The 16662-nt window shown below is 41.0% G+C and overlaps 1 protein-coding gene across 1 annotated transcript in view; it reads right to left on the bottom strand.

The window, feature by feature from the left end:
- Window positions 1–16662, bottom strand: part of LOC139464061 (voltage-gated delayed rectifier potassium channel KCNH8-like) — a 275229-nt gene that overhangs the window by 27520 nt on the left and 231047 nt on the right. The window contains exons 4-6 of the mRNA XM_071245603.1: window positions 9387–9571; window positions 6591–6819; window positions 4933–5090 (exon numbers count right to left, since the gene is read on the bottom strand). Of these exons, the coding sequence (XP_071101704.1) occupies window positions 4933–5090; window positions 6591–6819; window positions 9387–9571 (572 nt within the window). The remainder of the gene's footprint in view (window positions 1–4932; window positions 5091–6590; window positions 6820–9386; window positions 9572–16662) is intronic.

The raw sequence follows: 16662 nt of genomic DNA, 5'->3' as shown, positions 1-16662 counted from the left end.
TTTGATGTCACCTTCAGGTGGAACTCTCAGCACTGTCAGTCTGGCACTTTCAGAGAAGTCTACACAGCCAAATATGCATTTTGAGAGAATTTAGGAACAAAGTGCAAAGGTCACAAATAACCCAGAACCCTACAACAAACTACACATTTATCAAGGTTAGAAGAAGTTATAGCTTTCAACATGGTCAAAGTGTATGGGACAAATCAAGGTCAAAATGAAGACAAATAGCAAAAAACAAACAACCCCAGAACAGAAAAGTTAACCCATTATGCGCATAATGTCATTACATTTTGACCAACCATAACTGAACACTGACAATAAATAACTTTCTAAATATGACTGCCGTAGTGGCCATATTGAAAATCAGATTCGAACTTCTTTAACCTTTTCATTTGTTTGTTGTTTAACGCTGCACTCAGCAATATTACAGCTATATGACGGCGATCTGTAAATAATCAAGTCTGGACCAGACAATCCAGCCATTGACGTCATGAGCATGGATCCACAAATTCAGATGTCATCATTGGTGGGAACAAGTGTCAGCTTCATCGCTCGAGGAGATGTTTACAATGTGAGGAAATGCATTTGGAGAGAACATAGGAGCATGGTCAAAGGGCAAAGGGCAAAGGGCAAATCAATCAAATTTCAAATATCACAAGAAAAACCTGAACATTCATGTTCATTCTGACTACACATGTATCTCATTTCATTACATTTTGATCAAAAAAGGCTGAGTAATGGCCTTAAATATTTTTTTTCAATATGGCTGCTGTGGTGGCCATATTGAAAATAAGTTTCAAACCTCTTGAACAGGTTGGGATGTCATCCCACAAGTACATGTATGTGAACTTTCTTTTGGTCCAGTTGTTTATGACTGACGAATGATGACTGACGACAGAAAAACAGGCCTCGACATCAGCTCACTTGACTTTCAGTCAGGTGAGCTAAATATTTAGATTTGAGATCAAACAGGTAATTATTACATTTAGAACTGGCTACATACCAACTACTGACATGATGCATCATTCGCCAAAACGATGTCTGATGCTATTCCCTATTTTGACTTGCACCACATGTTCCCATGTTTTTTCAGGCGAGCAATTGACTTGCCTTTGCATGTGTTTATTATGAGGCAGGATAGAATCACCTTTTTTCAAACACCTGGTGTCATCCCCTTATTATGAATAAATACATTCTTATAACAACCATGTAGACAACCACTGACGTATTTAGGACCTATTCTGCCCTGGAATCTCCATGTAGACAACCACGGGGGTATTTAGGACCTATTCTGCCCTGGAATCTCCATGTAGACAACCACGGGGGTATTGAAGACCTATTCTGCCCTGGAATCTCCATATAGACAACCATGGGGGTATTTAGGACCTATTCTGCCCTGGATTCTCCATGTAGACAACCACTGGGGTATTTAGGACCTATTCTGCCCTGGAATCTCCATGTAGACAACCACAGGGGTATTTAGGACCTATTCTGCCCTGGAATCTCCATGTAGACAACCACAGGGGGTATTTAGGACCTATTCTGCCCTGGAATCTCCATGTAGACAACCACGTGGGTATTTAGGATCTATTCTGCCCTGGAATCTCCATGTAGACAACCACGGGGGTATTTAGGACCTATTCTGCCCTGGAATCTCCATGTAGACAACCACGGGGGTATTTAGAACCTATTCTGCCCTGGAATCTCCATGTAGACAACCACGGGGGTATTTAGGACCTATTCTGCCCTGGAATCTCCATGTAAACAACCACGGGGGTATTTAGGACCTATTCTGCCCTGGATTCTCCATGTAGACAACCACTGGGGTATTGAAGACCTATTCTGCCCTGGAATCTCCATGTAGACAACCACGGGGGTATTGAAGACCTATTCTGCCCTGGAATCTCCATGTAGACAACCACAGGGGGTATTTAGGACCTATTCTGCCCTGGATTCTCCATGTAAACAACCACGGGGGTATTTAGGACCTATTCTGCCCTGGATTCTCCATGTAGACAACCACTGGGGTATTGAAGACCTATTCTGCCCTGGAATCTCCATGTAGACAACCACGGGGGTATTTAGGACCCATTCTGCCCTGGAATCTCCATATAGACAACCACGGGGGTATTGAGGACCTATTCTGCCCTGGAATCTCCATGTAGACAAGCACAGGGGTATTCAGGCCCTATTCTGCACTGGAATCTCCATGTAGACAACCACGGGGGTATTTAGGACCTATTCTGCCCTGGAATCTCCATGTAGACAACCACGGGGGTATTGAAGACCTATTCTGCCCTGGAATCTCCATGTAGACAACCACGGGGGTATTTAGGACCTATTCTGCCCTGGAATCTCCATGTAGACAACCACGGGGGTATTCAGGACCTATTCTGCCCTGGAATCTCCATGTAGACAACCACGGGGGTATTGAAGACCTATTCTGCCCTGGAATCTCCATATAGACAACCACGGGGGTATTCAGGCCCTATTCTGCCCTGGAATCTCCATGTGGACAACCACGGGGGTATTGAGGACCTAGTTTTGAGACCTGGCACACTAATTAGTGGACAGTGACTGGTGGATACTTTTTAAAGTGAAGCTTGTAGGAAGTATCCAGAACCCTTGATTGAACCTCCCACTCCTGAGAGATGACATGATTGGCTGGAGCCACAGGTCTCCCCAGCCTGTGCAGTGTTACACAGGACATGTTTACTCCCCGGTAGTGTTCTCCTGACAACTGTTTACATTGGAATACAGAGAGAGCAGCTTGAATATATTTAATTCCATTCCAAAGACTATCAAGATGCACTCATCTGAATATCAATGGCTTCTTAGTGATCACAGTATTGTTGTTTGTTGTTTAATGCAGCACTCGGCAATATTCCAGCTGTCAGTAAATAATCGAGTCTTGACAGGACAATCTTGTGATTAACATCATGAGCAACGATCCACACAATTGGGATACGATGACATGCATCAACCAAGTCAGCGAGCCTGACCACCCGATCCCGTTAGTTGTCTGTTACAGCAAGCAAGGGTTGCTGAAGACCTATTCTAACCTCACTACTGTCACAATTACAAACTATATTACAAGCATGTTGAACACATAAACGTTTCATTTCATCAACATTCAGAATCAGGTGAAGTTGCAGCTCCATGGAGGCGGTTCCACGGGCATTGTCCAAAACGCATGATTCTAAAAATTACCATCCAATCAAAGTACACTCAATGGCAAAAGAACTTCTGTGCTCACTTAATGACAAGAGAGGTGGTGGTGGTGCCACTTCCAAAATGAACCTACGGCGACGAAAAGGTATTTATCACAATAGAATGGAGAAAAACTACCGGGTACACTGGATAATTGAGGATACATTTAGGACATAATGTTAGTATTTCTACACACACCTGTTTGGTCATAACAGGAGATAGAAGTAGAACCCCTGTGCTTACTGTAGTGGAACCATCTTCCAGATGGTTGACCCTGCTGAGGATGTGTGACTGGCATAGTTCATTATGTTCCAGGGGCGATGGTATGGAGGAGTACATTGGGCAGATGGTAGCTTTACATGCAGCTTGCGGAGCTCAAGCATCCCAGTAACCAACAAGCAAGGCAAGAGGCATGCACAGAAGCAGACTGAGGCTGTCACAAGTAACCAGCAATCACTATGCAGACATGGCAGTCTTCAGTGTACGGTCATCAGTGTTATGGCTACGAATTTAAAACTTGACTCCACACAGGTTAAATACTTCTGTGTTTGAAAAAAATGTCCAATGAAGTTGGAGTAGAACAAACCTGACCTCAGGTGAGGTGAAACTGGGTTTAACGTCGCGTCCAAGATAATTGCACTTATATAGCAACGTGCATGTGTGTGTGTGTGTGTGTGTGTGTGGCTGTGGCTGCTTGTACAAGTCCAAACTTATGCTGATTCATAGTGCTAGCACACTGAGATACCATGCCGCTGTTTAACATAAATACCCCACGCAGACACAGTATACTGACTCCGAGCCCTTTAATGCCGAGTGCAAGGCAGGGTAACAGCAAGTACCATCTTTTAAATTATTTTGGTATTAACACAGCCGGGGGTCGAACCCCGTACCTTCCGCTCTCCGGGCAGATGCTCTACCACTAGACCACAGAGGCAGTCACAGACCAATCAATCATTGAGAGGAACCTTTGTTCGTGAATGTTTATTTGCGTATTTACACGTATAAATTCTCTTCCTATTTCCTGGGGTGACCCTAAACAACATGCTTGTCAAATTTATTCAGAATAATTTTTAAAAATATATTTTATCAGTGACTGATCCCTTGAAGATATGATGACCTGTCTGTTGTGTCTTTAATCAACCTTCCCATGAGAGGATCATGACTGACATTGCTATTTCAGAAGATGGTACTGCAGGATTGTGACTGACGATGCTATGACAGAAGTTGGTACAAGAAGCAGAGATAAATCAAGTATACACACTCCCTAGTCAATGAGAGGAGAGTGACTGACGATGCTATGACAGAAGTTGGTACAAGAAGCAGAGATAAATCAAGTATACACACTCCCTAGTCAATGAGAGGAGAGTGACTGACGATGCTATGACAGAAGTTGGTACAAGAAGCAGAGATAAATCAAGTATACACACTCCCTAGTCAATGAGAAGAGAGTGACTGACGATGCTATGACAGAAGTTGGTACAAGAAGCAGAGATAAATCAAGTATACACACTCCCTAGTCAATGAGAGGAGAGTGACTGACGATGCTATGACAGAAGTTGGTACAAGAAGCAGAGATAAATCAAGTATACACACTCCCTAGTCAATGAGAGCAGAGTGACTGACGATGCTATGACAGAAGTTGGTACTAGAAGCAGAGATAAATCAAGTATACATTGAGACAGACACAAGGAAACAAAGATGGCGACAGAGAGGAGGACTTACTGTGTTGATCTGTACGGCGTACAGGAGGTCGAAGGGAATGGCTGCCAGCAGGTCGAGGAGAAACCAGCCCTTGATGTAGTTCATGGCGATCATACGAGACTCATACACAACCTGTCCACTCTTGTTCACGTACGATGTGCGGAAGTTTAATACTATGTCTGAAAATACACAAATGTTAAGTGATGTATTTTTATAGTTCCATGCTAGTTTTTAAAAATATTCTGAGGTCCTGGGGACCTATTCTAACCCAGATGACAATAGTGCAACCTTCACCTCACTACACCTAGCCTGAAGTCCTGGGGACCTATTCTAACCCAGGTCACCATAGCGCAACCTTCACCTCACTACACCTAGCCTTAAGTCCTGGGGACCTATTCCAACCCAGGTCACCATAGTGCAACCTTCACCTCACTACACCTAGCCTGAAGTCCTTGGGACCTGTTCCAACCCAGGTCACCATAGTGCAACACTCACCTCACTAAACCTAGCCTGAAGTCCTGGGGACCTATTCCAACCCAGGGCACCATAGTGCAACCTTCACCTCACTACACCTAGCATGAGGTCCTGGGGACCTATTCTAACCCAGATGACAATAGTGCAACCTTCACCTCACTACACCTAGCCTGAAGTCCTGGGGACCTATTCTAACCTTCACCTCACTGCACTGGCATGAGGTCCTGCGGACCTATTCTAGCCCAGGTCACCATAGTGCAACACTCACCTCACTTCACTGGCATGAGGTCCTGGGGACCTATTCTAACCCAGGTCACCTTAGTGCAACCTTCACCTCACTACACCAAGCATGAGGTCCTGGGGACCTATTCTAACCCAGATGACAATAGTGCAACCTTCACTTCACTACACCTAGCATGAGGTCCTGCGGACTTATTCTAACCTAGGTCACCATAGTGCAACCTTCACCTTACTACACTGGCATGAGGTCCTGGGGACCTATTCTAACCCAGGTCACCATAGTGCAACCTTCACCTCACTACACTGGTATGAGGTCCTGGGGACCTATTCTAACCCAGGTCACCATAGTGCAACCTTCACCTCACTACAACTAGCATGAGGTCCTTGGGACCTATTCTAATCCAGATGACAATAGTGCAACCTTCACCTCACTACACTTGCATGAGGTCCTGGGGACCTATTCTAACCCAGGTCACCATAGTGCAACCTTCACCTCACTACACCTAGCATGAGGTCCTGGGGACCTATTCTAACCCAGGTCACCATAGTGCAACCTTCACCTCACTACACTGGAATGAGGTCCTGAATACCTGGGGCAATGGGTGGCCAGTCATCTGAGGTGCTGCAATGCACTGTGCAGAGTTGTGTCCCTTGTGCATGACAGGAACTTATGATCATGGGTTCGAGTCCCAGTTTGCCCTGATTATGTTTAGTTTTGTCGTCACCATATTTGTGCTCGTTGGTTTCACCAAAGTGGTAAAGGTCTGAGACCAACATCACTTTGGGCTTTCCTCCAACATTAAGCTGACACGCTTTGATATAACTAGAATACTGTTCAAAGTGGCATTTAAGCAAAGTCACTCACTCACTCCTGAGGACCTATTGTAACCCAGATCAACACTTTGGCCGCCACTGTGGCAGCCCATGAGAACATGTAATTCAATGATACTTAATGAAGAACTTACCTATGATGAAGAGAATTTCTACCACAACATCCGAGTACATGGAATGTCTTGCTCGCCTCTTTCCCTGAAAGGTGGCGTTGAATGGCACCATGATGGCGATGTAGAATGTGCACAGCAGAATCAACCAATCCCAGCCGATTTTGAATATCCCATAATGCACTATGATATAGCGGGACTTTTTGGCTTCCTGTACTTTGTATTCGGGCATTTTGCCTGATATGGAATGTAGCTGCAATATTACACATTCCAACTTTTAGTGTCAATATTTACAACGTGTACGTCATTATGAATCAACAGATAGCGTCTTACAACATATACTCAAACACAAGAAAGGCAACATTTTTTTTCTATGTAACTATTCCTGAATAAATAATTTGCAAGTCATTCCGTGGCATTTCATTGGCTAACCAAGCAACATTTTTTCGAGTTTATGTTTCCATTAACTAAAACTGACAAATAAATTAGGCCACTCCTACTAACATACTACTGTCTTCTGATTGGCTGATAATAGAATGGGCAGGGCATATGTTGCATTAACTGTGCTGAACAATGCCACTTATATGTGAGATGGCTCATAGCAAGACAGTCATTGTACTGGTAACATCGTCCTTTGTTTCATTAATGAAAGAACAGTGCAGTTTGTGGGAAGTTATTAACATGGTGTCAACTAGACTCCAGACAAAGCTAGGATTGTGAATGGGTCCACAAGGGGTATTATTACTTAATGGAGATATAATACCCTGGATAATCAAGGATGGACTATGTGCAATTAACATCTGATAGAGCTAAGACTAGTGTAAGTCTGGTACAGAATGGAGTTGACAGTCACTGTGTTACAATGGCTTCGTGAACTGAGGCCCTGGAGAGAAATAAACATGCAGATCTCTTCACTAAAGAAGAAGGAAATGTGAAGCTTCGAGCACCTTGTTTCTTGTGATGTTAGCGCCACGACTGTTGTATGTCTATGTCAGAGTATGGGAGTTTGGACCATCGTAAGTCTGTGTGAGAATATGGAAGTTTGGACTGTCGTAAGTCTGTGAGAATATGGAAGTTCTGACTGACGTAAGTCTATGTTAGGGTATGGGAGTTGAGACTGTCGTAAGTCTATGTGAGCTAGAGTACGGGATGGAGACTGTCGTAAGTCTATGTAAGGGTACGGGAGTTGAGACTGTCGTAAGTCTATGTGAGCTAGAGTACGGGATGGAGACTGTCGTAAGTCTATGTTAGGGTACAGGAGTTGAGACTGTTGTAAGTCTATGTGAGCTAGAGTATGGGATGGAGACTGTCGTAAGTCTATGTTAGGGTAGGGAGTTAGGACTATCGTATGTCTGTGTGAGAATATGGGAGTTTGGACTGTCGTCAGTCTGTGTGAGAATATTGAAGTTCTGACTGTCGTAAGTCTATGTTAGGATACAGGAGTTGAGGCTGTCGTAAGTCTATGTTAGGGTATGGGAGTAAGGACTGTCGTAAGTCTATGTTAGGGTATGGGAGTTAGGACTGTCGTAAGTCTATGTTAGGGTAAGGGAGTTAGCACTGTCGTAAGTCTATGTTAAGGTATGTGAGCTAGGACTGTCGTAAGTCTATGTTAGGATACAGGCGTTGAGGCTGTCGTAAGTCTATGTTAGGGTATGGGAGTTAGGACTGTCGTAAGTCTATGTTAGGGTACGGGAGTTAGGACTGTCGTAAGTCTATGTTAGGATACAGGCGTTGAGACTGTCGTAAGTCTATGATAGGGTATGGGAGTTAGGACTGTCGTAAGTCTATGTGAGCTAGAGTACGGGATGGAGACTGTCGTAAGTCTATGTTAGGGTACGGGAGTTAGGACTGTCGTATGTCTATGTTAGGATACAGGAGTTGAGGCTGTCGTAAGTCTATGTGAGCTAGAGTACGGGATGGAGACTGTCGTAAGATTATGTTAGGCTACGGGAGTTAGGACTGTCATTACTTTATGTGCAAATACAGGAGTTGAGACTGTTGTAAACCTATGTTAGAGTATGGGAGTTCGGACTGTCGTGGCGCTAAGGCGCGGGCGGGTATTAGTATATCGCTAAGGCGCGGGTATTAGTATATCGCTAAGGCGCGGGTATTAGTATATGCATTGAGACAAACAGCAGCAGCAGGTAGCACACACATTCCCGCACACAGAGGTCACACACCAGCCCAATAACCACACATGCTCATTCTTCAAACAGTCAATGGTAAAAAAAATTGTTTTCAAAATACAATGTCTACAGTGAATAATATCAACAACTAAAGGCTATATATGAAATAATATAATTCAGCTATATAAGAAAAGTACTAGAACATCTATTGCTAATTAATAATTGAAATCAGATACTTTTATTAACTTATTAAAAAATTACAAATATTTGATTATGCATAACATGTGAAATTTGAAAATGAATGTTTTGTGAAGCATGCTGTTACTGAATTAACCAAACAGTTGTGTCAGCACGAAACTGGTCAACAGTCAACATCTGTGGTAACCGTTACTGTTTCACATTGGATTCAATCAGTTTTGAGTTGAGTAAGAGTTTCAAGTTTAGAAGAATTACCTTCCATACATACACACATCTTAATCATCACAGAACGTACATCAGAATTAGAGTGATTGCTGAAATCCAGTCTTGTAATCTTACTTAAGTTCTCTCAATTTCAAATCAAAATATATTTAATCTGAATTGAATCTATTTGACATAATTGTAACAGTTGACCAGTTTAGCAGTTACTTACTTGTGCAGGGCAGGCTAAGCTCTAGAAACAATTGTAAGAGTTGATCTTAAAATAGAAATGTACCATTTTCGTGGTGCCCACCCTATTAAGCTGCTGTAGTTTAGTCTTGGCCTTGTTCTGTTTCTCGAACTGTCCGGAGAGGTGATACAGCACCGCTCGGCTATGGCGCCGTTGGTAATGGTAGTTTTCCGGCATTTCGTCCAGAAACTGATTCTCCTCCGCTCTCTCCACCTTCTCCCCAGCATTGTCTGAAAAACACAAAAACAAAATAAATTCAAATCTAATTCAACGTCAATGATAAAATTTCTCTTGGAATTAGCAAAGCACAGACCTGCAGCCAAAATCTATAGAACTGTCTGACAGAAATTGATTTAGTTCTGATTACCTGATTTGAATTTAGAAGCATCAAATACCTTACGCTGTTTTGCTTTCACCCCATGCTGGCCATTACTGGGACTGGCCTCGACAATATGCCGACCTCGTGATCTCTCCACCTCCCATAAAAGGGAACAGATCCCCAGACGAGGTCAGGTATCTCATTCTTCAGCCTGGCCATGTCGCCATTAGTCAGCGGCCATGTTGTACTAACCCCAGAGTGAACAGTGTTAAGTACTAGATATGCATGGCAACAATTCTCTGGGCTTGTCCATGGCATTATTATAGCCTGAGCAGGATATCTGGACTCTCATAAAAGTTTCACCATAACAATTTAGCTCCTCTGTCCAAATATAAAGTGCATCTCCTAGTATAACTTTAAGTTCATTTAAAGTTTTCAAACTTTTAATACGCTATAAATTTGAAATCAATCTTAGAACATACTAAACAGCAGAGTTCTTCAATAGAGGAAGTTTAAGAAATAGCTGTAGGGCTCTGCAGCTCTCTTGACTCTATATTTTTGCAATTTCAAAGTCAAGTTTTTTGAATTAAGATTGATAAAATATGACATAATTTTTTCAGTGATCATTTCGGTGATCCTCAGGGACCATGGTCCCCAGGGATATGTTGCAAGACATTTCACAAAAACAAAGACAGGGTTTTGGTTTAAGTGAGTGTGGATGGTTTTATGTTGCTATTTTATGTTGTTTTATATTAGCAATATTCCAGCAATGAAATAGTAAGTGAGTGTGGATGGTTTTATGTTGCTATTTTATGTTGTTTTATATCAGCAATATTCCAGCAATAAAATAGTAAGTGAGTGTGGATGGTTTTATGTTGCTATTTTATGTTGTTTTATATTAGCAATATTCCAGCAATAAAATAGTAAGTGAGTGTGGATGGTTTTATGTTGCTATTTTATGTTGTTTTATATCAGCAATATTCCAGCAATAAAATAGTAAGTGAGTGTGGATGGTTTTATGTTGCTATTTTATGTTGTTTTATATTAGCAATATTCCAGCAATAAAATAGTAAGTGAGTGTGGATGGTTTTATGTTGCTATTTTATGTTGTTTTATATCAGCAATATTCCAGCAATAAAATAGTAAGTGAGTGTGGATGGTTTTATGTTGCTATTTTATGTTGTTTTATATCAGCAATATTCCAGCAATAAAATAGTAAGTGAGTGTGGATGGTTTTATGTTGCTATTTTATGTTGTTTTATATTAGCAATATTCCAGCAATAAAATAGTAAGTGAGTGTGGATGGTTTTATGTTGCTATTTTATGTTGTTTTATATCAGCAATATTCCAGCAATAAAATAGTAAGTGAGTGTGGATGGTTTTATGTTGCTATTTTATGTTGTTTTATATTAGCAATATTCCAGCAATAAAATAGTAAGTGAGTGTGGATGGTTTTATGTTGCTATTTTATGTTGTTTTATATTAGCAATATTCCAGCAATAAAATAGTAAGTGAGTGTGGATGGTTTTATGTTGCTATTTTATGTTGTTTTATATCAGCAATATTCCAGCAATAAAATAGTAAGTGAGTGTGGATGGTTTTATGTTGCTATTTTATGTTGTTTTATATTAGCAATATTCCAGCAATAAAATAGTAAGTGAGTGTGGATGGTTTTATGTTGCTATTTTATGTTGTTTTATATTAGCAATATTCCAGCAATAAAATAGTAAGTGAGTGTGGATGGTTTTATGTTGCTATTTTATGTTGTTTTATATTAGCAATATTCCAGCAATAAAATAGTAAGTGAGTGTGGATGGTTTTATGTGGCTATTTTATGTTGTTTTATTTCAGCAATATTCCAGCAATAAAATAGTAAGTGAGTGTGGATGGTTTTATGTTGCTATTTTATGTTGTTTTATATTAGCAATATTCCAGCAATAAAATAGTAAGTGAGTGTGGATGGTTTTATGTTGCTATTTTATGTTGTTTTATATTAGCAATATTCCAGCAATAAAATAGTAAGTGAGTGAGGATGGTTTTATGTTGCTATTTTATGTTGTTTTATATTAGCAATATTCCAGCAATAAAATAGTAAGTGAGTGAGGATGGTTTTATGTTGCTATTTTATGTTGTTTTATATTAGCAATATTCCAGCAATGAAATAGTAAGTGAGTGTGGATGGTTTTATGTTGCTATTTTACGTTGTTTTATATTAGCAATATTCCAGCAATAAAATAGTAAGTGAGTGTGGATGGTTTTATGTTGCTATTTTATGTTGTTTTATATTAGAAATATTGCAGCAATAAAATAGTAAGTGAGTGTGGATGGTTTTACGCCACTTTTAGCAATATTCCAGCAGTATCACGGTGGGGGACACCAGAAATGAGCTTCACACACTGTACCCATGTGGGGAATCAATCCTGAACCTGTGTGTGATGAGCGAACGCTGTACCCACTGGGCTATCCCACTGCCTGAGATTGGGTTCAGTGCTTCAGGGACAATCTCAAAACAATTTACTTTAACAGACAGTGAAACACATGCAGTGTGAATCAAGTAACCTACCCCCAGTTTTCTGAAATGGCTAAATGATTGAGGAACTGTTTTCAACACAAGAACAACACAGTGACCTCGTTTTAACTTGCTTAAAATATTAATGACATTGTGAAGGTCATGCATTAAATCTTTCAGTTTCATTGTCAGTTTTAGGTGAAATTCAAAAAGTCACTTAATGCCACATCTTTGACTACAAATCCAAGCTGAGGCAGAGGTTGGAAATTACTTTGGTTCACTCAGAAATACCCCGATGGTCACTTGTGGCCCAGCAAAGCAGCACATACTCCTAAGTCAGTGAATAATAACTCTTAAAATGGATCTTGTGATAATCAAATCCGTTTTGCCAGTGAGAGGAGCATTGTTTGGCAAGGAAAAGCCTGACTGAATGTAGTGAGCAGATACACCACAGTCTGGAGTCCAGATGACCTGGAGATGGGTGGAGGGAGGAAGATATGGTTTCAGTGTCTTACTCCCTGACAGCTTTCCATGGAAGACACAATCTCATTAAAATCAGATCTTAGTTCTCGCTACCATTAAACAAAGATCTGAAGACATCCATCCCATTACGGGTCAAGTCAGAATGACCTTTCATCCGACCAATCAGAGCGTCGCTTACCAGATCATGAAAGTGACAGTTGGAATGTGATTTCTAATCATACAACCTCGAAAACTTTAACATGGGGTATTCCGAATGATAGTTACGTGTTCAACGACTGAATCCAAACAATCTAGACCATCTCTTAGCCATTCCAGAATGTACTTTGGTTTAGGTTTCAAATTTGTAATCGAGAATTTGTCAAAATATATTGTGAAGCATAGTCGCCAATTTGAAATTAGTGCCGTAAAGCATGGGAAAGCTGCCTTCTGATTGGTCATTCCATTGGTCGGTCAAAGTTCGCGCAAGGTCGGTCTGACGTGACCCGTAATGGGATGTCCTCAGATCTTTGTTTAGTGGTAGCAAGAACTAAGATCTGATTTTAATGATATTGTGGGAGACAAATTCTGTCTATCTCTAACAGTACATTCTTATGAGGCTGATGTCCCTTGTTTCTCCTTCACCCCACACTGGATCCCAACTGGCTGATGCAGGTCCAGCAGTCACATCACTCACTGACATGTCGGTAACAGCACGTCAGCTTCCAAACAAAGTCAACATCATCTCAACTAACTTTCATTTGTCTTGATTACAAAGTAAATTCTTCATCCAAGCTTAAATAAAAGTGTCAATATTTCAGAAGTCATGCAATGCGGTATCAAGCAATATATGGTGACTAAGCAATATTGTATATCTGTTTTACAGCTGATCACCGCCATGGGATAAATAATGTATGTAGCACTGTGCCAGCTTGATTACCATGCTATCTGCATGTCCTGACAGACAGACAAACTGCGTTATAACATCAACACTATTTCATCATGGTTGACCCAGCTTTATCAAAGATACTGACAAATACATGGCACGTAATACATTGTTCTTAAAATCATCACAAAGATATCATTTCCCTGCAACAATTTTTGTTTTGATATAAAACTGTTCTTAGAATCATCTTCTAATAAGTATGCCATTATTGCAAATAAACGCCACTGTTATTGTTCTATACAGAATGTAAAACATGCAAAAGTTTCGTCATCTAACACAACCATGCAAGCATCCATGTCAAGTGATGCAACTTAGGAGTCATGACTTGTAACATAAGTCTGCAAGGAAATTGGACATCCAGACTAAATAGATCTTCAGCTGATGGTAATGGCTATCTTCTCAGAACAAGGAAAGAGATACGTCTATTTTAGTCAATGTAAGATTCCATGTCTAAAGCATGCTGATGGCCACAGACACACTCAAGCCACGACTGTTTCAAGCATTATCAAAACAAAGTTTTAGTACAGAAAAGTCAATCTAATAAATGCAGAGTAAGATTCATGAAATATAAAACTATGGCAACCAGCCACATTTTAATACCTACCATATTTTCTCCACTTGGCAACATTTAACATAAATCAGTATTACGACCTACAGGCCTGCAAACACACAGCTAATTGTCCCTCAGACCTCCCCCCCCCCCCCCCCCCCCCCCTGCTGTGACTGTCATAACACCCATCCTTCAACACAGGTAAATGTCAGTTATAGCACTGAGTGAATGAGTGAGTTGGGTTCCACACCGCTTTGAACAGTGTTCCAGTTATACCTCGGTGTGTCCGCTAACTGTGGGAGGATCCAAAGTGATGCAGCTGTCAGACTTTGACATCTTTGGTGAAACCCACAAGTACTATTGCTGACAGACCTTGAAACATAATTGAGGCCAACCGAGATTCGAACCCATGATCCTAGGTTCCTGGTGAGCCCAAGAGACACAACTCTGCCCGTGCTCCCTGTAGCACGGAGAATGTTTATCAGAATGAAGTTCAGCTCAAAAGCTGGGGATAATCTGATGTTTAGATTAACCCATGCATGCATACATGCAAAATATAGGGAAAATATAGATTAAGAACAGATGAAAGAAAAACAAGATGTTATACAGAGTCTAGAGGAGAACATGTCATACAAGAGGAGAACATGTCATACACAGACAAGAGGAGAACATGTCATACACAGACAAGAGGAGAATATGATGTCATACACAGACAAGAGGAGAATATGATATCATGCACAGATAAGAGGAGAATATGTCATGCACAGACAAGAGGAGAATATGATGTCATACACAGACAAGAGGAGAACATGTCATACACAGACAAGAAGAGAATATGATGTCATACACAGACAAGAGGAGAATATGATGTCATGCACAGACAAGAGGAGAATATGTCATGCACAGACAAGAGGAGAATATGATGTCATGCACAGACAAGATGCGAACATGTCATACACAGACAAGAGGAGAATATGATGTCATACACAGACAAGGGGAGAACATGTCACACACAGACAAGAGGAGAATATAATGTCATGCACAGACAAGAGGAGAATATAATGTCATGCACAGACAAGAGGAGAATATGATGTCATACACAGACAAGATGAGAACATGTCATACAGACAAGAGGAGAATATGATGTCATGCACAGACAAGAGGAGAATACAGTGTTTTACACTGATGAGAGGACATAATGTCATACAAAGAGAAGAGGAGAATATAATGTTATACACAGACTAGAAAATGAAGTCTACATTCAGGCAAGGCGAGGCTGATCACAGCTAGCGTCAGGTTCTAGAGACACAGAGACAGGGATGGAGGGACGACATTTACCTGGCGTCGCTGGCTTGACTGTGAGACAGCCAGAAATAGCACTGGGTTAGATCTCAACTTACACATGGCTGTCGCAGGGAACTATACTGATGGAAAGAAGTAAGGGAACACATAGGGAGTAGATGTTGGATCTTTCAGTTGTTTCCTAAACATGACATGAGAAGCTGTGGCAGTGTACAGTGACAAACTCACTCACTTGTGTCTTTCTCTGTAGGTATTTAACACATCTGTAAGGAAGGCAGCAGGTAGGTTGTTATTTGTTATTGTTGCATTATTTCTTTCCATCAGTATGTACTACTCAAAAGAAGTCAAACAATGCCCAAATTGTTCTTCTTACTACAGTTAATTTGTCTTGGCAGGAAAGATTATTTATAGTCATATGAAAGAACCTGGTGTTTTTTAACTTTTTTTGAGTAGTACATAGTTAGATATTGGTGTCAAGATATGCATCAGAGAGAATATTATATTAATAATAATCATGATGTGAAAAACACAAATATTGTTCTATTCCTTGGCGTCATTTCATTATTATTCCATGATGAAGAATGAATGTGCTCTAGAAGTGCTCAGGTAAAACAACCTTCTTCAAATAAGGATTAGAGCTAAAAGGAGTCTTCAACTGATAACTCATCCCTGTTCAAATATGGGCTTCATATACCAGTGGTCTGCCTATCTCAGGGACCCTTTGAGCTTCATACACCAGGGGTCTGCCAATGTCAGGGACCCTTTGAGCTTCATATACCAGTGGTCTGCCTATCTCAGGGACCCTTTGAGCTTCATATACCAGTGGTCTGCCTATCTCAGGGATCCTTTGAGCTTCATATACCAGTGGTCTGCCTATCTCAGGGACCCTTTGACCTTCATATACCAGTGTTCTGCCTATCTCAGGGACCCTTTGAGCTTCATATACCAGTGGTCTGCCTATATCAGGGACCCTTTGAGCTTCATATACCAGTGGTCCTGCCTATCTCATGGACCCTTTGAGCTTCATATACCAGTGGTCCTGCCTATCTCACGGACCCTTTGAGGTACATCCAGTGGTCCTGTATACATCAGCTGTATCTGAAGAGCTACCCCAAATTGTTTTTTTGATGATATCCCTTTCTTGATGATACATATTGAGGAAGTCATGTCAGGAGGAGTCTTCACTTTCAAACATGTAGGGCAACTATCTTAACATGGTCAGCATGCTACCGCACC

The sequence above is a fragment of the Haliotis cracherodii genome, unplaced genomic scaffold (genome assembly GCF_022045235.1).
Source record: "Haliotis cracherodii isolate W230 unplaced genomic scaffold, xgHalCrac1.p SCAF_16, whole genome shotgun sequence".
Lineage (NCBI taxonomy): Eukaryota > Metazoa > Mollusca > Gastropoda > Lepetellida > Haliotidae > Haliotis > Haliotis cracherodii.
Note: the sequence above shows the minus strand (reverse complement) of the source record. Positions and strands in the feature narration are given on the sequence as shown.